This window comes from Salvelinus sp. IW2-2015, linkage group LG10, assembly GCF_002910315.2.
Source record: "Salvelinus sp. IW2-2015 linkage group LG10, ASM291031v2, whole genome shotgun sequence".
NCBI lineage: Eukaryota > Metazoa > Chordata > Actinopteri > Salmoniformes > Salmonidae > Salvelinus > Salvelinus sp. IW2-2015.
Window position 1 is genome coordinate 19,465,704 of NC_036850.1, and position 26,597 is coordinate 19,492,300.

Below are 26,597 nucleotides of genomic sequence, written 5' to 3' on the forward strand. Positions count from 1 at the left end.
ACATACAGTATGTACATAATCAGAATTAGGGGAGGGTTACCATGCATGCAAGTGTCAGTGGCATCGTGTTTTCGGGTACAGCCCTCTGATTGAGTCATGTGTTACATTGTTAAACCTAGTTGTCTAATTAGTCCGACGGTCCACGTAGCCTATGTGGTGCGTGCAGTGTGCATATGCTAGAGATCTAATGTAGCCATAGGCTACCATTCCTACAGTATTTGCCATGAGCGACGAATTATTAATACCATTCTGTTTCACTTATTTTACAYCTCCCTAGATAGTTCGAATCCTGGTTCAAAGTTGGGCAAATATCTCCRATTACTCATGTTACTTACCAGTACATTTGTAGCGCATATACGAGTGTCACAGGTGTGACGAATACCCCAAGCATAGCGCTTCGTCACTGCATAACAATTAGATCGCTGAGTGTTCGCGGTGCAACTGATGGAATTTTACTGAAAACAGATATCGCGTTTGAACTTGGAATTAATGATTGTAAACTGAAACATTTAGGATTTAAACCATTGAGTTGTGGGCTACAGCAAAATACCTAAACATATCTAGAAGTTTAGGGCATAGCCTAGACTACTTGAAGACGTGGATTCACTTCAGATTTGTCTAGGCATTTGAAAACGAAGCAAATAACAGTATATTGCAAATGTAAGTATATGAGTCTGGCTCTGTTTCGTCCTCAACGCTAGTTTTATTTTTAGCAGCAACAAGTTCTCAAAGAACATCATCTCAATAGCGAGAGGGACGATAAACGATTGAGAATTGTTTGTCTTATCCGGTATCATCCCACCTCTGATTGTAAAAAAATCGAAATGTTCAAAGTTGTGCCGGCTTTGCGTAATATTGCCTGAGTGGTAACAATAGATAGGCAGCGAAAGATATAACCTAGGCTACTTCGTGCATATGTCTTACATTGTACAACTGTTAGGGGGGCTCAATATTATTGTGCAAACATAGCCTAATTTAAAGAACTGAGATTGTATTAATTGAGTGGTCATTTGGGGTCCCTCATAAACTTGACTGCCTTCGCTTATTTCAATCACGTAAGACCTCTAATGGCGTTGTCCGGGAGAGGGTATTGCGTATATCTGTCTTTCTATCTATACYGGCTTTTGTGAAAATCGCGGCTGGTTGTTGTTTGTCCTGACTGTAGAGCCACCAAGGTGTTACAGAGTTTAAGCACGCGGAGATTGCAAAGGGTTATTAGATTGATAAGTCACCGAAGTGGTGGGCGATCTACTGAGCACAGCAGAAGTTCTCATATGATGACTTCAAACAAGACACATTACCTACCAGCATCTGTTGGAGTGAGTGGATATTAAGACACTTCTATCTCCAGGACAGCGTTGAGGAAAATGGTAAGTAACATGGAAATACAATCGAAACAGGAATGGTATCCAAGAAATAGCAATGCTTGCGATTTAATCCGGGAATTAATWTAGGCTAGCTGGATGATGGGATGGACTCTGTGGGCTACTTAAGAAACTCTCAACAGAAACCCATGTGTTTGTTAAGAAGGATGATATTGGCAAAGCTTGCGTAAAAATATTGGAAGACATTAATTTCTAAGCTCAAGAAATGCAGGTAAACTATGTATTGGGATATATTGTACCATCTGTGCGCGCAATGAGCGAGTGTGCTGTATTGTCTTTGAGGGCTTTAAGGTTGTGTATATTGCCAACCAGGGTTTTACGGTATGTATTGAATATATTTTTTTCAAGTGTGGTGCCAATGAAAAGCAACATGTGTGTGTACCTGTCGTCCTGCCCTGTACATGACTCGAAGAGTGCGACAATAACGCCGTAGGATCAGCATTGTTAGATGTACAGCTATTTTGGAGATGCTATTTGATTGAGCCTTTGTGGTGACTAGAGGCTTTTGGTATAGGTGCTGRTTTTCTTAAGGTCCGGCCAACATGTGATCAAATATTAACAGGACYGGCTTGGGGAGAAAAACGTTCACGTGACAAGGCGTTGGGAAGCAGTAGAGTAAAGCAGTATCAAATGGCACTTAACAAAACTATAGATTTTTTTTGCCSCCTTAGTTACCCTCGCTGTGTTATGCTTTCAGCACGTTGGACAGAGGCACCGGAGTCGTTGCATGGACTAAAACACCAAGTGGACATCAACTCTCTTTTGCTGTTCCCTTACCAAAGCMGGGGAATTTTTTTCAACTTTTGGTAAGKGTATGCTGAGGGAGCCCTGTGATCTAWAACGGAAAARAGGAGAAAAGCGCGTYTCAATGAAGGGCTTGCGCTTTGAGATTTGTCTCGCCACTTAGAGCATGTGAAAGTTGAAATCTTAGAGCCGCTGTATAGGGCGTGCGTTCTTTTCAAGCTCCAGTCTTGGTATACAGCGTTAACTTTGGGAAATGCAAGMCTTGGTCTTGGAGATCTAACCACTGATAGTGGTTGTCAGCCCTTYAAAAGGTAAGAGTTCCCTCCATTGTGATTCATTGTTATTCATCCGCCATCCTTMTCATTATCGRCTATATTGTTTTGTGGTTTCAAATTGAACTTGGATCCTATCAAATGCACCGTCATGGTATTGTGCATTGATTTGCGTGAAATTATATCCAGCTAATTATTTTCCAATTTACTATTTTGATTTGATTTGATTGATAACAGTCAGCGTTTATGGATTTATGCAAGGTGCTATTTCACCTCATGAAAGTTTCGTTTGAAGGATGTATATTTTTATACAGATTACAATATTTCTCAGTACTATGAGTGCATGACGGAGCCTTAAATTAAACACGCAAAGCACTCGTTTAGGTTTATGCTGTAGACATTTAGCAAACGCTCTTGTTCAGAGCGACTTACCAAGGCTATGCATGAAGGGAAGCTTAATGCAACTCGTAAACAAAACCTTTAGAATCACTCAAATATATTTTTTTACATTTACTGCAACACAATCTAGGCTACGGGATCCCGTCTCCCAATCGAAATGGAACTTTTGAATGCGCAATTCATGAATCATTCTACCCGGCACTAAGCAGAATAATGGTGCATATCCTAAATAAAATATTAGCCTCAACACAGGCTACCTCCTTCTCACTGACTCGCTTCATATTAGGGCATATCTATCTATCTATCTATATGTATTTTTGTTTGTCTCGCATATCAAACTATTGTATTCCTCTCTCAGCCCTAAGCGGCAAAAAATAGCCTACTCTTATCTGTTTAACATCTTACCATCCTCCGTCATCGCGATCAAATCACTTGTGTTTTTACTACAGCCGCTCCTCGGTTTCATTCATACTGCGCTTTCACTCTAGCACTAGCATCACCTGCTACCCCTCTTTGTCCGCGCACAAGTCTGTGTAGCCCACATTCGACCTGTCGGAGACAACTTCCACSTTTACAATAAATAGCAAAACCACAAATTACACAATGATTTAATGAAATATGAAGAACAAAAACATTACCGAGAAATCACCTCATAGAAATCAGAGGAATTTCAAAGATGCAATCAGAGATATGAAATTACAAGAAAGATAGGCGTGGTCAAACTGCCTATTGACAGATGTTAGGCTATGGCTGGCTAAAGGTGGTGCGAGATAAGATGGCTTGATAAGAAATTGTCTGAAAGCAGTGTGCTTTTAAAACAGTAGAAAATCAGACATGCAAGATTGCGATGATCTTCAAATTGATTAGTCCGCGACAATGTTTTTGCTGACTTAACAGCCAACGGACTTTAGAAATTCGTCTTGCGTGCCAGCGAAGAAACTGTGGATATTGTCTGTATTCAATCTATCTCTTTGTACGGCTTCAGTTCAAATATTCTGATTTCAGGACGATGCTATTGAATGGCAAACAGCTGCGCGAGAAACCCTAAGATATCAACGCCCACAAGCGCTCGCAGCCCTGTTTTAATCAAGAYGCTTCCAGTGGGGTTACATTTCAATGCATTATTGATGCATTATCCTCATTTATAGGCTACGTCTGAATTATTACAGCTTCATTGTGTTTTTAAATGTTTAAGTTCAATGTTTAAGAACCAAATAAGGCTCTTTAAAACATAGTCCATGCGTGACTCATTATTTAATTAAATAATGTACTTAATAATTTAACGAAATGAGTATACTTATTAGGCTATTGCCTATAGGAAAGCAGGAGACCCGTTAGRTAGGATGACGCTGTGTGTTGTAACATATATCAGCTGTAATAATAAGAACAAGAGGAATCATGTTCATATTATGAATTAAATGTTTTATATAATAGGCCTTATAATAAGATGATAATTACTAGGGCTATGCTTAACGAATCGATCGCCTAAAACGGTTTCGTTTTATTTGTTGCAGTGGGTTTATGAATGAATAGACCAGCGACAATATGACAAATTGGCTGCATACAAAGCAACGTGTATATTGTTATTTATTAGATTTCTAGGTTATCTGTTATATTTCTTAATTTGGTCAGGTTTTTKTTTTAATCATTTTCTCAGGAATAACATATTTTCTTCAGGAAAGTCGTAGCYAGAGGAGACGTGGGTTTATGTGTAGGCGTGCGGAGGGAGGGGAGAGCGGAGGCGGGGTAGGGGGGGTCTGTGGGGTGGCACGACACACTTTGTATGTATGAAGTTTTTTTTAGAACTTTCTGCAATGTACGTCATCGGATCAGTCCATAAATGGGGATGTGTTATCTTACTGAGAATCTCCCTCAACCCGCCCCCCTCTCCGCACTCTTAGCGCTGCAGAGTTGGGGTGGGCGTCAATAACAAATCTGAGGATGGTAGGTTTCATTCCAAATAACATGAAATGCTATTGTGGCATCATATTTGACAGTATATGCGTGTTTCATTCTTTATAGATGACTCACAGGGCGATGAGAGATATTTCTGTTTGCTTTCCTATAAAGGTGTTTAGTTTTCCGAGTCAACCTTTCATGAACTTTAAATGGTGAGGGCTATGAATATGTATAGCTGTAGCTATAGCCTATAGCTCTCGGAAGTATTTTATTATTTTACATGGTAGGATCTGAAGTAGGCTAACAGTTGATAACACTCCAGTTGGAACTCCGAGTCTCAACACAACGTTTTAACAAAAAAATAATACGTTTTCCATCCTTTTCGTGCGTAATTGGATAGGGGATAGTTTAACATTTCCGTAACAGTAAAAAACAAAACCAACAAAAGGATAATGATTATCATAATATGAATAGGCTAATGATAATAATATTACAATAATCGGATTATAATCGGCAGCGGTGGCGTCATCATTTTCATCATCAGCACCTCCATCCACCTAGTTATCATGTCATCATAATGAGTTATGGCGGGTTGAAACGTTTGAATCCAGCTATTTATCCATTCAACGATGCCGAGACACATCTTGGTTAGTTTAAATCATGGGAATACACGATTACAAAAGATGATCCAACACAATATGTCGAGGTTGTTGTTTCCAAAACCAATACCTTGCTCTGCTGCTTGTCCAGTAATTGTAACCAACGAGACAAGAGTCTGACTGGCTGCTGGCATGACGCCACTGCAGGACAATTCGGTGCGTGTGTGTTTGTGTGTGTCTATGTGCGTGTGTGTCTTTGTGTGTGTGGAACAATGAGGTCCGATGAATTGCGTCTGTTCAGAAAACAGAAAAGAGGCATAAGGGAATTGTCATATTTACAATCAACTCAATTCCGTTCTTAAATGTAATTGATTAAAGAGAGTGCATTGTACTGAATGTGATGTAATTGTAAAGCATTTGTTGTGCATGCATATTATGCATATGTGTCTGTACAGTAGCTAATTAATATCTGTATCTGCATAACTTTGAGATGTCTTATGTGGTAGAGTTGACTCAGGATACCTGCCATGAGTGTTTGAATATGGAATGATTCTGAGCTCTACCACTGGTTGGCTTTCCACACTCTTTTGATATTGACATTAAGTTGGTGCCTGTGTTATGGACAGGGCGAGCGATCATTTTACCTTACCTATTGAAATACTTAGGTGTAGTGCTCAAATAAGAGCTCAGCTTAGATCCTCCAGACTTTCTGGCAAACATTTCTGTTTCTGTACATTTCATTTGTGTGAGTTGGTGCTGCAGTCAATTTGACGAAACAAAGTGTGTGTTTTTTGTTTTTTTGTGTTGTTGGTGTTGTGTGTGTGTGTGGTGTGTGTGTGTGTGTGTGTGTGTGTGTGGTGTGTTGGTGTGTGTGTGTGTGTTGTGTGTGTGTGTGTGTGGTGGTGTGTGTGGTGGGTGTGTGTGTGTGTGAGAGAGAGAGAGAGAGAGAGAGAGAGAGAGAGAGAGAGAGAGAGAGAGAGAGAGAGAGGAGAGAGAGGAGAGAGAGAGAGAGAGAGAGAACTAGGAGAGAGAGAGAGTGAGAGAGAGAGAGAGAGAGGAGGGAGGGAGAGAGCGAGAGAGAGAGAGAAGATATATGAGACTTCTTGACAATTCCCTGAACTGAGCTTGTTATGCATTATCTTTCTCTGTTATGCATTTTCTCATCCAGGTGTTCCCACAAGGTTTGGGCAGTATATACATAGACAGACGAGAGTTCAAACTTACCACTGGTTCTTAATAACACTATAGCCGGATATTCATTATGTTTCATGGGAAGCAGAGAAAGGGTTAATTGTACCCTGAAGTGTGAATTTTGATATAGAGTAGCTAATTCTCAMCAGATATGCTTATGATGCCCATTTTGATGCTGCCACAGAGCCTTGTTATTCTATCGTCTGATTACTTCCAAGAGGTATCTTCTGAAGGTGTCTTAATTGAATGTTCATGTCACAGTGTGGATCTTGGCATCGCTGACTTGTCAGAATTATGTCACAGTTGGCAAGASAAGATGTGAAAAGATGTATGCCTGTGTGTAGTGTCATCAGTGTTGTTTTGGGCATCTGGTCAGTGAAGAGCAGGTATAGGGTGCCTCAGTGTGTGCTTCTTGTGTTCGCTAAGTGCAGACTATCATGTTGTATGAACCACACTTTAACGTGAAAACGTTATTCAATATTTCTAAATTATTTGTTTATGGACTTCAGAACCATCTGTTTAAAAGTTGATGTCTGTTTTAGTTTTTAAAGTTTAGTTCACCCAAAATACAAAATTAAGTTCAATGTTCGCTTACATTGAAAATGGTGTAAAAGCTGGAGCGAGTGTATATTCCATGCTTCAGATTTCTGGTTACTGCCACCAACCCCTAAGAGAACCTATGGGAGTGAACAGGGCTCCATCACCATGCTCTAAATGGCATGCTCAAACCACCTCATAGTACCCTTCAAGTAGCCTAACTTTACCTCTTTATATAAAAAATCAAATTCATCATGCTGCCCTTTTCTGAGTAGAAAATTGTTCAATGGGTAAGAGAAAGACAGTAGGCCGCTTCTGTCCAAGGATTGTAATGTTATGAAAGACGTGAAACAAGGAAATGTTGGCTTGCCACACAATTCATGGTAAAGCACCCATCACTCTTGAGAACTCRTTTTGCATAGCAATGACACTTTTTGACAAAGATAACCCTAGTGGGAGATGTCCCACACTTAACTTCAAGAATGATGTCTATTTTCTGAAAAAGGATTGGTGATTGTCTGAAATCTTTTATTCTGAAAGTGGCATGCTGAAAGCCAGTTTGGTTCACTGCTCAACATAACATAAGGGTCTTATGTTAGCATGTGTGTCTGAGTTTTAGTTTAGGGGCAGCAAGTTCTGATCAGGCACCCAATGTAACCTTCATCAGACACATAGTGTACTGTAGGTGCAAGGGCTGATCATTAGCACTGACACGTATAGTATAGCATAGGATAGCATTGCATAGCATAGCACAGCATGGTACTCGGTATTGGCTAGCTCTTTCTGACTTTGCTTAAACGTGACCCAACTATGCTTTTTAAATTCAGTTGCGATGCACTTTATTTCAGACACGCATTTTGAAGCTCTACACAGAATGCTAAATAATCTCCTCAAACAAACTATCTTAGGTAACAAGTCTCCTGAATTTTCCACTACTTAGAACGCCACCTTGCATTGTGCTGTATTTGCAGATATGAGAGAGACCATGTTGTTGTTCTTCTAATGAGATGCCAAGTGATTTATTTATAAATTACCTTGTTGGAACAGCCCCCGTGCAAGCTTCTTTTTTTTTTGGAGTCATGTCGCTCAGCGATTGCTGATGCAACTCTTTGTCATCCAGAGTTTGCCCTCGCCTACTGTGATCCTTCAGGGAGGGCTATATTCATCTTGGCATGTCCCCAGGTGTGTTGGAGGTGGAGTGAATCACAAAGCAGGTGTGAGCATTCAATCCCATACTGCTATATGCCAAGTAAGAACCATCCACCTCATTAACTTGTACAGAGAAGAATCACGATGGCCATATAGCAAACACATCACAATAAATCGTTCATTGGATGAGGTCCAAGCCACAAGGACAATGAGATGTTTCCTTCATTTGACTGAGGTTGAGCCCAGAACCTTTTCTCTTCATCACTTGACTTCTCTAAAGAACACCCACTGTGTGCTTAAGTCAAAGGCTTTATTAATTTAAGTGAGACATTTTTTTTTCCTTTTCCAAGTTTATTGATTCAAGCCTTATTGAACACTGCTGGGATCTTCAGAATAACGTGTACATTTTCTTGAATATATACCTTTAATATTGAGAAGCCTTGCATTTAATGATAAGACTTTTGCTTTCATATGATTAAGTTATGTGTTATGAGAAGTTTACAATTTTATGTTAGGGGAAAAGGGAATGGAGACAATTGCTATCATGGCAAAAAGTGTCTACCAGTAGGCTTTCCGTCTGCATAGATCCTATCAACTAGGACATGGAATCTTCTCATTATATAGGCTGCCTGGAAGCGGCGCTGTTCAGTAGCTCTAGTTCGCAATCAGCGATTAGTCCTTCACTTCGCGCAAATCGTGGTGCTGTCCGCGGTTCTGAATGTTGAGTATGCGGCGCGTTGATAGAGGCGCTGTCCGTGGTGCTGAATGTTTAGTTCGTGGGCGCGCTGACCYCAACACTGTCAATGGTGTTGTTGTTTTTCTCGCGCTGATCGCGGCGCTGTCCATGTTGCTGAATATTTGTGCACTGGTATAATGTCACAACGAGGAATTCCCACAGATAAGTTATATGTGCACGCATGATTATATGTCACGTTGGATAAAGGCGTCTGGTAAATGGCTATTTTGTATTGAATCTGCGGCTTCTTCAATTTAAGTTACAACAATTTCAAGAGCTAGCCTATTCGAATGCTTCTTTGTCTTAAATTTGGACATTCCCTGAGATGGTTATATCTACTTGTAACCCATAGTTTTGTTGGTATAACATACATGGCATAGCCTACCTATGGGATCTGACGATGAACCATTTCAAAGGCTTAGGAAAACGAGGTCTAGCTAGGCAGGCTTACCTTTTGCATTTARAACACATCTCCTGGTCTATACAGGAACATTTCAATGTATCCACTGCTAGACGTAAGTCTTCTGTAGACTTAATCAATCCCATACAGAATATACACTTAGTTATAACACATTAATGAAATAATTATGTAGCAGTGAATGTGTGATTCTGTCCAATTTCACAACTAAAGTAACAGTGCTCTCTAAAGAAATGCCATATTTCTGGTAAAATACATGGAATAAGAATCTCTATTTTTGGGTAGGGTATTGGTTTTCTTATTTTCATGATTTATTAGGGATTTTTTAAGACCAAGTTCTAAGTAGTAGACACATATATATATATATATATATATATATATATATATATATATATGCTATAAGCCTTGGACATCTTATCAGATCTAATCACATCTTATCATGACACGCAATGTAGCCACATGGCACAGAATCAAATGCGTTATTATTTTTTTATGTACAGTACAGCTACAAAAATAACACATCTGATGTCAGTGAAACACGGAAGAAAGATCCATGGCCAATCCCTTCTTTATCCCACTCCCATCTGTCGACCAAAGGCGTATAAAAAGCATGATGAGAGCTAGGCCTGCTTTGGGACTCTGGTAACCGTGTTTGGTGGCAAGCAACCAGTCAGCCAGCGGAGAGTCACATGTTGCAACGTCATTYTGTAGTAAGTTACTGTAGTTGCAAGGGATACAGGCGTCATTTCAAGCTCAAGAGGTCTCTCATCGCGTAGTGCCGTCGCGGTGCGGCGTATAGCATGCAACCCCTTCTGTTTTAAGCGATCTCCAAAGGAGCCGRGCAGCCATGGGAGTCCATTACCTCAACCATGCAATTTCCACCATCAATAATTTAATCTATTTGCTGCAAAGCTGAAGAGATATCCCGAAGCTGTCGGACAGTACAGGGAAAATATAGCTTAAGTAATTACATAGGGGGTTGTCCAAAACATCCCAGATGACACTGTCCTGTTGAATGGTCTCCTTTACGACTGGGCAGTAAAAGGTATGTTTTTCTAAACTTTTTTGATCGTGTTCGCTCTGCTGTGTCGATGCTCGCTCGTTTTGTGAGTGGGGAGATGTTTTAAAAGTATTGTAATCAAGTTGGGGATCATGCAGGCGCACCGACTTTGTCGCAGTTTGAGAGAGGATACGTGTAACTCTATCCTCTTGTTCATTAATAAAAAAACGGCGTTATTATGCTGATTGAATTTCTAATAGGGACCACGAAAGGGGTCAGTGGAGGTAATAATTTAGTTTCCTGATGTATTTAGCTAATTAATTAATGCGAAGAGTTGTACATTTAGCCATGTTGGCTATTGCCACTGTAAGAAATAGGCGAGTAGGCTACATTGCCTACCCACATGGGCTGTAGGCCTATTGTAGATTATTCCTTTTAACCCATAATCCATAAATGCAATGCATTGAAATGTTATGTTAAATAATATAGCAGCGTAATTCAGATAACACATTTTTTAACAATCTGTAAATTGACTATCTTTTCTCAAAAAACAGACAGGTTTGTAAGCAAATTATGAAAACAAAAGTTTGATGTAGTCATTAAGACTTTATAGGAAACTTGAGACCTATGCTCAGCTATACCCTGCAGTGTTAGTCTAGCTCTCTCTTAATCCGGATAACCTCACAAGGCAAGGCGAGGATGAATATACGGATTATAAAACGAATCCCTACATGGAGCAGTCGCGCAATTATCAAGGAGCGCGCGGATAATACCACAAATATTACGTTTTATGCGCTCTAGCGCGAGAACAACCCAGCGCCGCCGCGATACTGCTGTTTACCAAGTAAACCTTGTTAATGTTTGGTGTAGAGATTTTTTTTGCTTTCTGTCTGAGATTGTTGCTGTTTTGTAGTGTGGGCTAGTTTGTCTAGGGACATTGCATCAAATAGCTCTGAAAGTAGGCTCCAAATTTGGCACAGACTTGGAAAACTAACTAAATATGAATTAATGCCATACGGTTAACACGATTTTCTTTTTGTTTAGTAACATTTTGCTTTTTCAGTCTACAAGTGTTCATGTTTTCCTTTTTGACTTTGTTATCGCCTTAAAGTAAGTAAGTGTGTGTGTGCGTGCGTGCGTGTGTGTGTGCGTGTGCGCGTGCGTGCGTGTGTGTACGTGTGTGTGTGTTCGAGAGAGAGAGAGAAAGAGAGAGGATGTGTCTTAAGAACATTTCGTGGTCTAATACGCCATCTAGCGCAAATATATGGAAACATCTTGACACCCGTTTTAAAGTAGGCCTAGGTCAAGGTCTTATGTGCTGCTGTTGCCCCTTTATCTTAATATTGTTCGTATACACCACTTGCAATCAAATTCCAATCAACATCGTCTTAAGATACTGCTGATTTCTTTAAGTATGAATATGTGCAGTAGGCTAATAAGCTAACTTGAGCACTGTTGATGAAAGTCATTATCTTCAAGACATGCCTTTCATCATGTTGCTAAATGTAATTACCCTACGGGTTTATAAGGGCTATTTAATGGTTGTAAAAATCCCAAAGAGAGCACAGAGTACTGGGCTTGTCGACCTATGTAGGGACACTGTCTGACAGGGTCAATAAATTCATTGACATGTAATGTAGACCTTATGTTTATTTATTAATTAAGATGGCCTACACTGGTATTACAGGCTAGCAATTGGCAACTTGTAATTTTTACAGCCAATGTACACATAATAAAATATTGTTAGGCTGTGGTTTTGAAGCAGTTATCATTTTACCTGTGTGACCTGGTTGGCAGTCACGTTGACAGGTTAACATGTTGCACCACTAATTAGTAGTAAGTGCAACTTACGGATAGACATGCAGGAAATGTTGCACTTATTAGAGTACTACGTTTATCAGGAGGRGGCTTAAGTATGAAGTGGGTAACCTTTGAATATTATGATATTGTTATATATAGGCTATTGGACCTGTCTTTTGTAAACTGGCACATTAATGACATTAATGACATTTCCAGAGGAAGTGGTGGAGGACAACGCCCACATTATCTGTCAATGGAAAAGATGCCACTTGGGCCTTCATGATCTACTGGAACATATTCCAACAGTCTTAACATGTCTTGTTTTAAGTGGTCATTACATTTATTTTATGATTCTTATCCATTTCAAGATGCTATTGTCAGATAGGGAGCAGATCTCTCAAAACAGGCTTCCACGTGGTTTCTTGGTTGCATCTGTTAGCTATTACGGGGAAAAAGGATAATGGCGTTACATTTGTATATTGTGACTGAGTCCTCTAGTATGTTTCCAAAATATATAGTTCATATAAATTAAGCATTATCTTTTAGGTAGGTTTATTTGGAGCACATCCAAAGGTCATATTTTAATGGACTGGATAGGAAAACATGTTGATTGGTGTAGCCATAGCACAAGCTGAGACTGGGTATTTTCCCCCCGTAGTGACTTACTTGACAATGTGTTTTCAAAGTGAAAACATTTTAAAAAGAGAGGCCTGTTAAGACAAGAATCTTGAGAAAATGACTCTTTGAAATAGAAAGTTAGTATGTATTGCCACAGAAAATTCATGACTGTGTATTGCCCACATTCATGACTGTGTAAGTTAAGTGGAAGTGAAATATGAAGTCATATGTTGTCATGTGCTGAGTTTTGTACATGGTTGAAACACCATTGTGTTTGTGAATCCACTCCAGCATCTGTCAAAGGGAGATTTTTCATTATAATCCCCACCTGGTCACGCCCCAGAGCAAACACTGCAAGGCACCAAGCTATCTCTAACCCAACCGTATAGCCGTGCCGGCCTCTCTCAACAACAATTGAACAGGTGCTCATCTGAATGTGTCACCGTAAAGCCCTGCACTACGTGAAAATCCGTCAACTTTTATCTATGAACGTTCTGAATGCACCAAATGCCAACTGTAAAGGACTGATTTTATTGATGCAAATCTTGATTTTACGGAATATGTTATGCTGGATAGAGTGTGAAGTTTGATTGTTCTCTTCCACACCATACTGTAAATATCCAGTACATGATAATTAAATATCAGTCTAACTGATTACCTGGAGATAAAAAGAAATTGGACGTAAAATCCAATTCAGAGCTGAAGATATTCTCAAATCTATATAGTAAATGAGAACATACCAGCCATGGTGAGAATCACTTTTACTTTGGTTTGAATTAGATAGGTCTCAGAGAGTACTGTTATTCTGAGCCATCCCACAGCAATAAAGTGATTCATCGGCTAGATTGCATTTTAACAGGATGTTGATTGAGAGCATAAGCCATATTGATTTTCCTGATGGAAACAGGAAATAGCCAAGTTAGAAATAAAATTATTTGTTGTTCCCGGTGTGAGGAGGCCCAGAGGACTGGCAGGCAATTGCACACTGATGAGTGGCACTGCCCCCAAACACCTCCCCTCCATCCTGTCCCCTATGGAGACCTGGGAGAGACGTCATCTGTGGTTGTTATGCTGCGAAATGACGCCTGCACTGACTCCCCACCCCCTGTTACTGCAATTAGCCCCAGCGATCCATCAGGGAAGAAGGCTACTACCTCTGCTGCAGCATCTTCTACATGAAGATGGACCCCCAATCAGTTCATGTATCAATAAGCAGTGTGATGGGATTTCAGTCCATGATTTGTTTTCCTTGATCATTGGGGCAGCCTAATGGGGGATTTGACAGGTCACAGGAACACTTTATAGGATGATAAAGGATTACTCTTATGAATAATTATTTACAAATTTCAATATTGAGAAAATGTTGGAAATGATTTCCTGCTCATCTATGTTTGCTTGGCTTGTTTTGTCTCCAAGGTTGTCTTGTTCGGTAGGAAAGATGTCCCATCCCCTGCAAACACGTACAAACCAAGCCCTCCTTTCCTCTCCTCCTCCATCCCCTCCTTCCCTCTAACACACACTCACACTCTGGAGAAACACGTCACTGAGCTTGGGGACTCAGCGGCTCATTAAAGAGAAGGATGTGATATTCTCAATCGAGACTGTGAGACTCCCAGCACGCCTATTTATAGATGCAATATCTCTATGGAGTCACCGTGGCGTTGGCTAATCGCAGCCGTGGCCCCAGACGCCAATTAAGAATGAAACAAATGCTTTTTAGGTGGGATCTGCCCCTCCCTTCTGCTAAGGTCCTTCCGTCCGCCACAATGTCTGGTGGGGGAGCGGATCTGCTTGGAACGTATTCCTGCATCAGGTCGGGATACAAGGAGGGCGCATGCAGAGTGCAGTCAAAGCCCTGCCGTGGCATTTTTAAATGCACCCCTCTGGAGAGCAAGAGCTAGGTTTCTTATATGTGGTTGTTTTCATATGTTTGACTCTGGGTCTGGGATGTCCGTGGATATGTTGAATTGCTGTGACTCATAGGGCATTAAGGTAAGAGATGCTTTGTGAGCTAGGGGTGAAGGATGAGGATGAGGGTGTGTGTGTATATTCGATATATTTTGGCTCTGTTGGGCCCTTGTGGCATTCTTTCCCTTGCAATGTCTGTTTACCAAATTTATGTGAGCAGCTGTACAGAGTATGCATCTGATAGAAGGGGTACGTGAGTGTGTCAGGATGCAAGCACATTACCCGCTCTCTTCACTTTTCTAACCAGTACTTTACTGACTCTCTCTCAGTCTCTGCTAGCGCTACTGCTCACTCTCAGCATTCCTTTATTTATACATCTCTATGTCCCTTAATAAATCCTGCTCCCAATTTGACCCTATCAAGTTTAGCATATTAATGGTAATATTACATCAAAGATTGGTTGCCTTTTGCAAAATCACACAAAATGAACAGTCACTTATCTGAACCTAGTCAGAAACACTCATGTATTCAACCAATCAATCGATCAATAAGTCTCTATTAACCCTGTGGGAAATGTGGTGTGAAGTCAGGATAACACATGAAACGTGTTAGGCTACAATACATGGCATTGGATTGGAAACATGATATAACTTGCCTGTTCTATAGCTACACTGAAAAAAAGTATTCAGGCCACATAGCGTTTATGATACAGTACATGCCAACCTTGGATAACAACATCAAATATAAGAAAGATAATGATGATGATAATAGTGATGATGATGGTTATGATGAAGACATACTGTAGTTTCATTATTAGTTTAACATAATTGTTTAAAAAATTGTTGTTGTTTGTTGTTGTTGAAGAAGAGAAAATAATGATATATTGGGTTGCACTTCATAATAGGATGGACCATTAGGAGATAATTAGCAATCTAATGCTTTGACACTTAAAGCATGATGCCTAGCCACATCCACTCCCAGTCTGAAAAAACTTGGCCTCAGTTGAAAACGCTGGTGTCAGCAGCCCTTAATGTTGCTTCTGGGGCCTTTGTGGGAAATATTGTATGTGAAATATTGTATGGGAAATATTGTATGGGAAATGAGGAAACAGAAAAAATGGAAATCACAAGAACAGCACAATCGGTTACATGCGCAATTATTTCAACTAGGTCTGGGTTGTTATTTTTAAAGAGATCCAATCCAGAAAAAAACATCCAATCATGTATGGTAATTACTTATACCTTTATTTTCAAGTTGGCCAAATAGTAGTGGGCACTCATGGTGGTGTCAGACTGCTGGCTTTCTTTGCAGCTGGAGGAGAAATGTGATACTCTGGTAGTAATGGGGGGAGATGGTAGGCGTGCATCATCTAATGGTGCTTAGTAATAACTGAAAGGAACACAATTAGATTGTGATCCAACCTTGAGATATGGAATACTGTAATAATGAGTGTATTATGTACAGTATTTTGTATAAGCACACAACTCTGATAACTCAATAGAAGAAAAGTGTTGATATATTATATAATACATAATATAGCTACATAAGATTATATACATATGAATTGCACTTCATTTCATTCTCTCTCCCCTCTCATCCTTCTCTCTGCTCTCTCTTTCTCTCTCTCTCTAGTTCCACCAGGTTAGAAGAGTGATGACCATCCTGTTCCTTACTATGGTTATTTCGTACTTCAGTTGCATGAGAGCTGCTCCCATGAGAGACGCCCCGGGTATAAGGGGCCACCGAACGGAAGGCTACTTGGGTGCTGCAGTGACGGTCGGCCAGGGCCACGGGACTCCACAGAGCGGGGGTGGGCCGGGCCAGCATGGGGGACTGCCCTCGCTCACAGACACGTTTGAGCAGGTGATTGAGGAGCTCTTGGAGGTGGAAGGAGAAGCATCTCAGCTGGGGCCTGGGGCTGACAAGGGCCAGGGAGGAGGGGGTCCTTCCTCTGTGGTCACCACGGAGACAAAGGATGTCGACCTGTATGCATCGCGGGTGATGATCAGCAACCAAGTGCCTTTAGAGCCACCGCTGCTTTTTCTCCTGGAGGAATACAAAAACTACCTGGACGCCGCTAACATGTCCATGAGGGTACGGCGGCATTCTGACCCGTCGCGGCGTGGAGAGCTGAGTGTGTGTGATAGTATTAGCCAGTGGGTGACAGCTGTGGACAAAAAGACAGCAATAGACATGTCTGGGCAGACCGTTACCGTCCTGGAAAAGGTCCCTGTCCCCAATGGCCAACTGAAGCAATACTTTTATGAGACCAAATGTAACCCTATGGGGTACACAAAGGAGGGCTGCCGTGGAATAGACAAGAGGCATTATAACTCCCAATGCAGGACAACCCAGTCCTACGTGCGAGCGCTCACCATGGATAGCAAAAAGAAGATTGGCTGGCGGTTTATAAGGATAGACACATCATGTGTATGCACATTGACCATTAAAAGAGGAAGATAGTGTATATAATGTATAGATTTTATTGAGAGTTTAAAAAAGAGAGTAAAGAGAAAATATCTATTTGTATATATACATAACAGGGTAAATTATTCCGTCAAATGAAAATTTTATGGACTGCATGTAAAAAAAGATGAKGTTTATACAGTAAAAGTGATACTACAGTCTATTTATTGAACATATTCATGACCTTGTAAACAATTAAAAAAAGATCTGATCAGTCATTTGCGCCCAGTTTAAATTACTATATCACATTCCTCAAGACATTGTGGTTTGTTTACGTTGCCAAGAATGTGAGAAAGAAGGAAAAGAGTGATGAGGATGAGGGAGAGGGTGAGGACGAGTTCCATAAAAAAAACTTGCATGCTGCTTCAATTGTGAATTGAGAATTTGTCCACCTAAGAAAAAAGGATATGATACCGACCAAAACATTCCGTTTACATACTCAACAGTAAGGGTTTCCTCCTCAGTACTTTATCTGTTTACTGTTCTAAACTTCTCAAGGTAATGTTGGAATTACATACTATGTCAAGGTGCTGTTGTCAAAGCTTTGCTGTTTATTTTTTTATCCCCACCAGAGGACAAAATATAAGAATATATATATATATAAAATTTATTCATTGACATATGTTTCTGGATTAATATAATTCATTTTGTATGTTGTGAAGTTGTTTGCAATATTAAATTGAAATATTTGAAGAAATAAAAATGACTATAGGCAACTGAAAAACAAAACCAATGTCAATAAAGTTTGAACCCTACATTTCTAGTTACACTGCATAAACATTAGAGGAAAACATGGACGGATGGARGGCCAGACAGATCAGCAGACAGATACATAAATACCTACCTTCCTACATGCATACCTACCATCCTACCTACCTACGTACCTGCCTGTCTGCCTGCATGCATGCAGACCAGATGAGGCTGGTGGGAAGAGCTAGAGGAGGACAGGCTCATTGTAATGGCTGGAATGGAATAAATGGAATGGTATCAAAACATATGGAAACCGCATGTTTGACTATGTTCCATTTATACCATTACAGCCATTACAATGAGCCCGTCCTCCTAAAGCAGACAGACAGACAGACAGACCAGATAGATTTTATTTTCATCAGCATTGGCTTGGTTATAAAAGCCTCAATATATACTCAATCAACAACACAAAGAATCAGAACATATAGAAGGCCCATAAGTCTACGTCGTATAGCCTAGGCTACAAACTGATCCTTGATGGCCTCTGAGAGCTTAATGATGAGTACATTCAAAGTTTTCAACCCTGAAGACAGGATCCTTGACTGGTGAATTCCTTGGATGGGCCATCTCAACCCTATCCCATCGACACAGGTAGGTGTCCCATGCCTAGAAATGGATGGTCAACATTCTCTCACAAAGGATACCAAAATATGCCTAATTGTGATAATAAAATATAACAATAAAAGTGCATTCAAGGTATATTCCGTAAGATTTTCATACACAAATAGCACTTCAATTCTTGTATATATCTATAGTACTCATGAAATTGCATTTTATGAGAGAAAAATCACTTTTCTAAACATCATTTGAGGTATCCTACCAAAGTATAGGCCTACATAATGTGTTTACAAGTTTCCTATCACAACAAAAACATAAACATTGGGTCAACAGTCTATGTCCTCAGTTTTGCCGTTATGATAAGGTAACACAGTTTAATAGATAGTAATGAGTAATAGGCCTATGTAGTGTTTCAGCTTTCAGAAAACAAATGCCCTATTGCTGTGAGAAGTGGAAATTAGTCAATAGAAATGCATACATTATACAAGCACTGACAGAGATCAAAATTACGGTTTTAAACATATTGAAGCAACATTGTAGGTTTACGAAGACATTTACAAATAATTCAATTTGGGTTATGAATAATGATCAGATAAAACATTTTAATAACTATACATTAATATCTATAATTTAAATAACCATTAAAAAGCTGTAAATATTGCAGGTTATACATTTAGGACACCACATTTTCTAAAATATCAAACAAAACTTCAGTGATATATGACTTCTCAGTTTTTCCCCCATCTTGGATTTGGCACATCGACCGTATATTGCGCGGATTGCGTGTCCTTGACGCAACAACAATCCCCGTCAATACAGCTCAAATCTGTTTATCGCCGAGTGGATATTTTGCTAGCCTGATAATTTCTCCGGAACAGTGCCGGATTTAGGCTATTATGGCGTCTTTGGGGGAACCTGTTCGACTGGAAAGAGGTAAAACGTCAAATTACACAGATTGCTTGATCAATAATAATAGTTAAAATTGTGAAAATACACACACAAGTTTAACAGATGGCTAGCTAGATAACGGTAGCTAATCTGGAATTTAATTTAGTTAGCTAACTAACGTTAGCGCAAGTCATTTAATTTAGAAATAACTAGCCCATGTACAATCATCTCTCAAAAGTCGAAAGAAAAATAGATTATTCCAATATAATCCGCTTTAGTTTTCAGAAAGACAGATGGGCTGAGTTGCTAATGTTGTAGCCAGCTAAGGTTAGCTAATTTAGCTAACAAGATAGCCATCCTCAAGGCTGGTAGTAGGTAGTTTGCAGTGGTACTTAAGTGCAAATACTTTAAAGTACTACTTTAAAGTATTTTAAGTCGTTTTTGGGGCTATCTGTACTTTACTATTCATATTTTTGCCACATTTTTTTACTTCACTACATTTCTAAAGAAAATAATGTACTTTTTACCCCATACATTTTCCCTGACACCCAAAAGTACTGGTTGCATTTTGACAGGAAAAGGTCAAATTCAAGAGAACATACCCAAAATCAAGAGAACATACCCTGGTCATCCCTACTGCCTCTAATCTGGCGGACTCACTAAACACAAATGCTTTGTTTGTAAGTGTGAGTGTTGTAGTGTGCCCCTGGCTATCCATAAATACAAAAATTGTGTCATCTGGTTTGCATAATGTAAGTCATTTGAAATTATTAATACTTTTACTTTTGATATGTATATTTTAGCAATTCAATTTACTTTTTATACTTAAGTATAGTTAAAACCAGATACTTTTAGACTTTTACTCAAGTACTATTTTACTGGGTGACTTTTACTTGTCGTTTTCTATTAAGGTATCTTTACTTTTACTCAAGTATGACAAATGGGTACTTTTTCCACCACTGGTAGTTTGTAGCTTCCTAGTAATGTTAGCAGTTGCACCCAAACAAAAGTTCAGCGTCTAGTATGTAGCTCAGTAGCTTGCTAGGTTAATTTGAAAATGTTGCGCCCTAAAGCCCAGACTGTTACTATGTTGAATTCTACCATGTGTTTACAAGCAGTGTGATGAAGATTTGGTAATGATCAGCTATGCCTGTATTGTAATACCCTGTGCATGGACAGATTTACTGCATCAATCTACAAAATCAAAACCAACAGACTCCATTACTCTTGTGCTGGAGTGTTAGATCCTCTGCCTCAAGCAATTATTTCCCAAACCAAAGTCTTTAAATCAATGTAAATTATTGGTAAGATCTCTGACGGTGGGTGGTCTCCATGTTTTCTCCCCACAGACATTTCTCGAGCCATTGAATTGCTTGACAAGCTCCAGAGGACGGGGGAAGTGCCACCCCAGAAACTGCAGGCACTGCAAAGGGTCTTGCAGAGCGAGTTCTGTAATGCTGTGCGAGAGGTGAGCTGAGACTATGCCATTAAATGCCCATCACACCCTTCAAAATTCAACTCATTTGGCCAAATCTGGACCTGAAGGCCAGAAGTACTGCTGATTTTCATTCTCACCCTCCAATCAGTGTGATTGATTCAGACCTGGGGCACCAGGTGAGTGGAAAAAAATAGCCAGCAGTACTCTGGACCTCCAGGCTCTGATTTGTGTACTTGTGTGAGATGGGGCTGACACAGACAGGCCTATAAAACATGAAATGTTTGATTGCTGCCTATGGACTAGTTAGTTGACTTCTGATGTAAGATTTGTCATTCCTTCAGTGTATCATAAAGCATTATTTTCAATGTAGTGTTGTGATTATAAAATGAGCTATCCAGTTTGAGGATTAATTAATAGCTTGGAACCCTGGACAGCAAGAACTACCAGGATTACCATTTTTAACATGCCAGACTTTTTGAAGGAAGTCATTTAGCTTAACAGTTTGCATTTGACTAACCTTCTTTCTGCCTTTTCTAAACAACTCCTTAGGTGTATGAACATGTGTATGAGACAGTGGACATTAACAGTAGCCCAGAAGTCAGGGCAAATGCCACAGCCAAGGTATGTCACAACAACAACAACCAATATTAAACAACTCTGTAGGCAACTCTGGGTTAGCAACCTCTCCTCTCTTGTCTTGTAGGCCACTGTTGCAGCGTTTGCGGCCAGTGAGGGGCACTCACACCCTCGCGTGGTGGAGCTACCTAAGACGGAGGAAGGACTTGGCTTCAATATAATGGGAGGGAAGGAACAGAACTCTCCTATTTACATCTCACGCATCATTCCTGGTGGAATCGCCGACCGCCACGGGGGCCTCAAGAGAGGCGACCAGCTTCTTTCTGTCAATGGAGTGGTACGTGTCGTTTATGCAGTCTCTGGTTGTGTCCGAATACCCGTACTTGCGTTCTAAATAGTAGGCATTTTGGGAAGGCGAAAAATAAAGTTTTGTAGAATGTGCAATTTCGAAAATTGAGTATGCTTTAAAAATTCCAGTATGTCATACTCATTTTGGCTTTTTGTTTAGTAGAATTTGCTGCACACTTGAGGAAGAGAATTGTATTTCGAGGCCCACGTGTGTCTGACAACAGCTGAGGGGACAAGCTGTACCAAAATGAATTAATGTAGGGAATCGACACAATTGCGCATTATATGATGTAGGATGAGCCTAGTATGCTGTTATATTTTGCTTACTGCATTTGTTTTTACTAAACACTACGTTCTAAATAGTACAGTTGAAGTCGGAACTTTACATACACTTAGGTTGGAGTAATTAACCTGTTTTTCAACCACTCCACAAATTTCTTGTTAACAAACTATAGTTTTGGCAAGTCGGTTAGAACATTATTTGTACCCCCCCTCAATTCTCAAAAGCGTATGCTATCATTATGATAAAACACTGGCTTAGTTAAACAGACAACAACAACAAAAGTGTCCCTTGTTTAGTGGTTTTACGCATCATCATGATGATGTGGCAACAACTTGCTTTTTGAAAAGTTCTATATCTTGAAAACTTGATTGCTGACATGCAACACATTTTGGGACTCTATCAACAGTGGACTAATGTATACTTTTGAGTGGATTATTCCTTTAAGCAATGGTCCAGGACCAGGATACAGTTGAAGTCAGAAGTTTACATACACTTAGGTTGGAGTCATTAAAACTTGTTTTTCAACCACTCCACAATTCTTTTGTTAACAAACTATAGTTTTGGCAAGTCTGTTAGGACATCTACTTTGTGCATGACACAAAGATTGTTTACAGACAGATTATTTAACTTATAATTCACTGTATCACAATTCCAGTGGGTCAGAAGTTTACATACAGTAAGTTGACTGTGCCTTTTAAACAGCTTGGAAAGTTCCAGAAAATGAAATGATGTCATGGCTTTAGAAGCTTCTGATAGGCTAATTGACATCATTTGAGTCAATTGGAGGTGTACATGTGGGTGTATTTCAAGGCCTACCTTCAAACTCAGTGCCTCTTTGCTTAACATTATGGGAAAATCAAAAGAAATCAGCCAAGACCTCAGAAAAAAATGGTAGACCTCCACAAGTTTGGTTCATCCCTGGGAGCAATTTCCAAAGCCTGAAGGTACCACGTTCATCTGTACAAACAATAGTATGCAAGTATAAACACCATGGGACACGCAGCCATCATACGCTCAGGAAGGAGACGCGTTCTGCCTCCTAGAGATGAACATACTCCCAGAACAACAGCAAAGGACCTTGTGAAGATGCTGGAGGAAACCGGTACAAAATTATCTATATCCACAGTAAAACGAGTCCTATATCGACATACCTGAAAGGCCGCTCAGCAAGGAAGAAGCCAATGCTCCAAAACTGCCGTAAAAAAAACAGACTACGCTTTGCAACTGCACATGGGGACAAAGATCGTACTTTTTGGAGAAATGTCCTCTGGTCTGATGAAACAAAAATAGAACCGTTTGGCCATAATGACCATCGTTACGTTTGGAGGAAAAAGGGGGAAGGCTTGCAAGCCGAAGAACACCATCCCAACCGTGAAGCACGGGGGGTGGCAGCATCATGTTGTGGGGGTGCTTTGCTGCAGGAGGGACTGGTGTGCTTCACAAAATAGATGGCATTAAGAGGCAGGAAAATTATGTGGATATATTGAAGCAACATCTCAAGACATCTGTCAGGAAGTTAAAGCTTGGTCGCAAATGGGTCTTCCAAATGGAAATGACCCCAAGCATCTTCCAAAGTTGTGCAAAATGGCTTAAGGACAACAAAGTCAAGGTATTGGAGTGTCCATCACAAAGCCCTGACCTCAATCCTACAGAAAAGTGTGGGCAGAACTGAAAAAGTGTGTGCGAGCAAGGAGGCCTACAAACCTGACTCAGTTACACCAGCTCTGTCAGGATGGAATGGGGCAAAATTCACCCAATTTTATTGTGGGAAGCTTGTGGAAGGCTACCAAAACGTTTGACCCAAGTTAAACAATTTAAAGGCACGCTACCAAATACTAATTGAGTATATGTAAACTTCTGACCCCTGGGAATGTGATGAAATAAATAAAAGCTGATAAATCCTTCTCTCTACTATTATTCTGACATTTCACATTCTTAAAATAAAGTGGTGATCCTAACTAACCAAAGACAGGGAATTGTTACTAGGTTAAATGTCAGGAATTGTGAAAAACCTGAGTTTAAATGTATGTAAACTTCGGACTTCAACTGTATGTAGTATGATTAGTACACAGTATGCAGTTTAAGTAAATAGCAGGCAAGCCAGATTTCGGACACGGCTACTATCAATATACATTTATCATATTCAGTCACCTAATTTTGTTTGTTATTTAAATTAATCATCCTTTTATCTCTTTCTTTCCAGAGTGTGGAGGGGGAGCACCATGAGAAAGCTGTGGAGCTTCTCAAAGCTGCCCAGGGCACTGTGAAGCTGGTGGTCAGGTACACTCCTAAAGTCCTTGAGGAAATGGAGTCCCGCTTTGAGAAGATGAGGTCTGCAAAGCGCCGGCAACAGAACAGCTATCCCCAATAGTGTTTTTTTCATCACTGGCACGCAATTCCCTTATCTTTCACCCTCTTCCAGCCATCTGTCCCAGTCACAATTTTAACCTTTTTCTAAAACTTAGCACACTAAGTTGAGTTATGTATCCACATGTATATATTTCTACCTTTTCTACACCCTACCCCTGCGACTTCTGACACTGTCCTCCACACCACGACTCAAGGCAAACACTAGATTTATCATATTTCTACAAGTAGTTGGTCATTCACGCTTTACATGTGCATTACATTTTGGGCTGACATATTGGATGTCGTTTGAGGACCTGTGAGACCCACAACAGAGGTTCATTGATTGAAGAGATGGTATATTTATTTATTTTAGTACAGCCTTTATAATGTGCCTCAGGGCAATACAAATGTATTTAAACTTGTACTGTCATACTGTCATTCAAATTACCCTCGTTTTAATTTGGGTATAAAACTAAGCTCAGATGATTTAACACTTCAATGCCAGGTTTACTAAGCATTTGCAGGAATGCAAACTTCACCGCTGCTATTTTTGAGAGTGAAAAGAACTGGTAGTAATAGAATACATTTGGGATATAAGGGGTATAGAATATATATATTATCGAAGGAATTGTGTGTACATTTATATAGAAATATTGTATTTTGTGTTTACCAGTATATGAAGGCTAAATGGAGACCGTTATGTTTCACCATGGTCTCTGTTTTGTTTTTTTCCCTCCTGAAAATAACATGTGTGAACGTTTTGGTAGATCTGTGTTTAGTATTCTAATCTTAAATTGTTAAGGAATTAAATAATACATTCTCTGAATTTATTTTTAACTTCGTGCTGATGTTTTTACTGTCTTACAAGCTTTAAAAAAAGATTTTGCTGTCTCATAAAATATTCAGCAACTTCTAGCTTTTGCATCCCATGAATCATTTAGAGCCTTCAAATGTGTAGGTTTTCAGTGGACTGGGAGAAGGCTTACTAAGCACAGCATCAGTCTTTTAAAATTCAGATAACCTTTTCCCCTTATGACAGTAAGGGGGGACAGTATACAATTTTGAGACCTGAGGCAAACCTGACATTTTAAATATTTCAAAAGAGCAATAAGTCAGAACCTTTCGAAACCAGAGCGGTATTTCATGAACAGGGTCAGTGGATTTTGAGATTCCCCAAGAAAGCTGCATTCCCATAGCCATTTTTTTTCTCATTTCTTCGAGTTATTTTGCACTATTCACACTTAAAAGGTGTGGCCAACTCACTCAAGGTGGGTTTACAGTAGGTCGGCCAACTTGTCGCAGCGACGACACAAATGCCATTGTTGTCCAACACAAACTGACGTTTCCAAAAAGCATAAACGAGAAAAAGACAATTGCACTACCACCAGCATGGTTGTTTGAAATAGGGTGCTACCTGCTATCTTTCAATGCGAGTAAACCCATTATTGAATGGCATGCATTAAAAAAAATGCATGTTATCTACTGGTATGTGAAACCCACCTTCATTAATACAGTTCAAAATAAAGACCAATAACGTTGCTATGCTGTTGCTAAGCTGTGGTTGAGTTAACAAAGCCATATTTTTGGTTGCTGACTTACAGGTTTGAATGATATACTTGTTGACCTATAAAATTAGGTACATGTCCCATTTGGTGAACTATCCCTTTAAGATGGGAACTTAATTTGGTATCACTGATTTCAATTCCAGATATGTTATTTTTCAACTGAATAGTATAGTTTGTAATTTAATTTTATGGTCACTTGTGAATGTACTGTATAATTCCAGTTATATTGATAAAATAGATTTTACGTTTTTGCTGAATTGAATAAAATGTATTCATCTAAATCATGAAACATTTAGTATTTCCTTCACTCTAAAGTTTTCTTCACTTCATAAAGAAAATATTCTATGTTCTATTCATACTTTTAAACAGATGTGTAAAATAAACAAAGGCTTAACAGATTTGGCACCCAATAGCAAGTTGGTTACGTGTCGGCTTGCCCCTCAGATTTGGCACCCAATAGCAAGTTGGTTACATGTCGGCTTGCCCCTCTACCTTGACAATTCCTAGAGCTTTAGAGTTTCCTAGAGTTCCTAGAGTTTCTACCCTCTTATATTTTGGAAGGGTCAATAAAATATTTTTCTAAGTGTTTTCTTTTGATATTTTTATTTTTTACAAAGGATTTTCATGAGAGAAAAAAAATCCTGAAATTATTTGTATTCCTTTTCTGACTGTTATATTCTTGTTTTGAGTACCAAGACCAAACTTGCAACTTTTATGAGAA

At 39.6% G+C, this 26,597-nt stretch overlaps 2 protein-coding genes across 5 annotated transcripts; both read left to right on the top strand.

Moving 5' to 3' along the window:
• The first annotated feature begins 1,047 nt into the window (after positions 1–1,047).
• LOC111969472 (neurotrophic factor BDNF precursor form) lies at positions 1,048–17,737 on the top strand. 4 transcript variants are annotated; one of them, XM_023995638.3, is made up of 2 exons: positions 1,048–1,370; positions 16,288–17,737. In XM_023995638.3, exons 1-2 carry the CDS (start codon positions 1,368–1,370, stop codon positions 17,116–17,118), a joined length of 834 nt encoding a protein of 277 aa, XP_023851406.1. In that variant the 5' UTR covers positions 1,048–1,367; the 3' UTR covers positions 17,119–17,737. The 4 variants fall into 4 exon arrangements, with proteins under 4 accessions (XP_023851406.1, XP_070301555.1, XP_023851407.1 ...); XM_070445454.1 differs by lacking the exon at positions 1,048–1,370 and adding an exon at positions 2,005–2,440; XM_023995639.3 differs by lacking the exon at positions 1,048–1,370 and adding an exon at positions 10,052–10,374.
• A 1,499-nt stretch (positions 17,738–19,236) lies between these two features.
• LOC112081157 (protein lin-7 homolog C) lies at positions 19,237–24,972 on the top strand. The gene is made up of 5 exons (XM_024147311.2): positions 19,237–19,362; positions 20,667–20,785; positions 21,305–21,376; positions 21,459–21,668; positions 24,166–24,972. The coding sequence occupies exons 1-5, from the start codon at positions 19,326–19,328 to the stop codon at positions 24,331–24,333; spliced, it is 606 nt and encodes a 201-aa protein (XP_024003079.1). The 5' UTR covers positions 19,237–19,325; the 3' UTR covers positions 24,334–24,972.
• The last annotated feature ends 1,625 nt before the right edge of the window (positions 24,973–26,597 follow it).

Bases quoted from the DNA above. Each gene is read 5' to 3' on its own strand.
- LOC112081157 (XM_024147311.2), top strand. From the start codon at position 19,326: ATGGCGTCTTTGGGGGAACCTGTTCGACTGGAAAGAG. The intron at 20,786-21,304 runs GTGAGCTGAGAC...ACAACTCCTTAG, and splicing joins TCTGTAATGCTGTGCGAGAG to GTGTATGAACATGTGTATGA. The intron at 21,377-21,458 runs GTATGTCACAAC...CTTGTCTTGTAG, and splicing joins GGGCAAATGCCACAGCCAAG to GCCACTGTTGCAGCGTTTGC.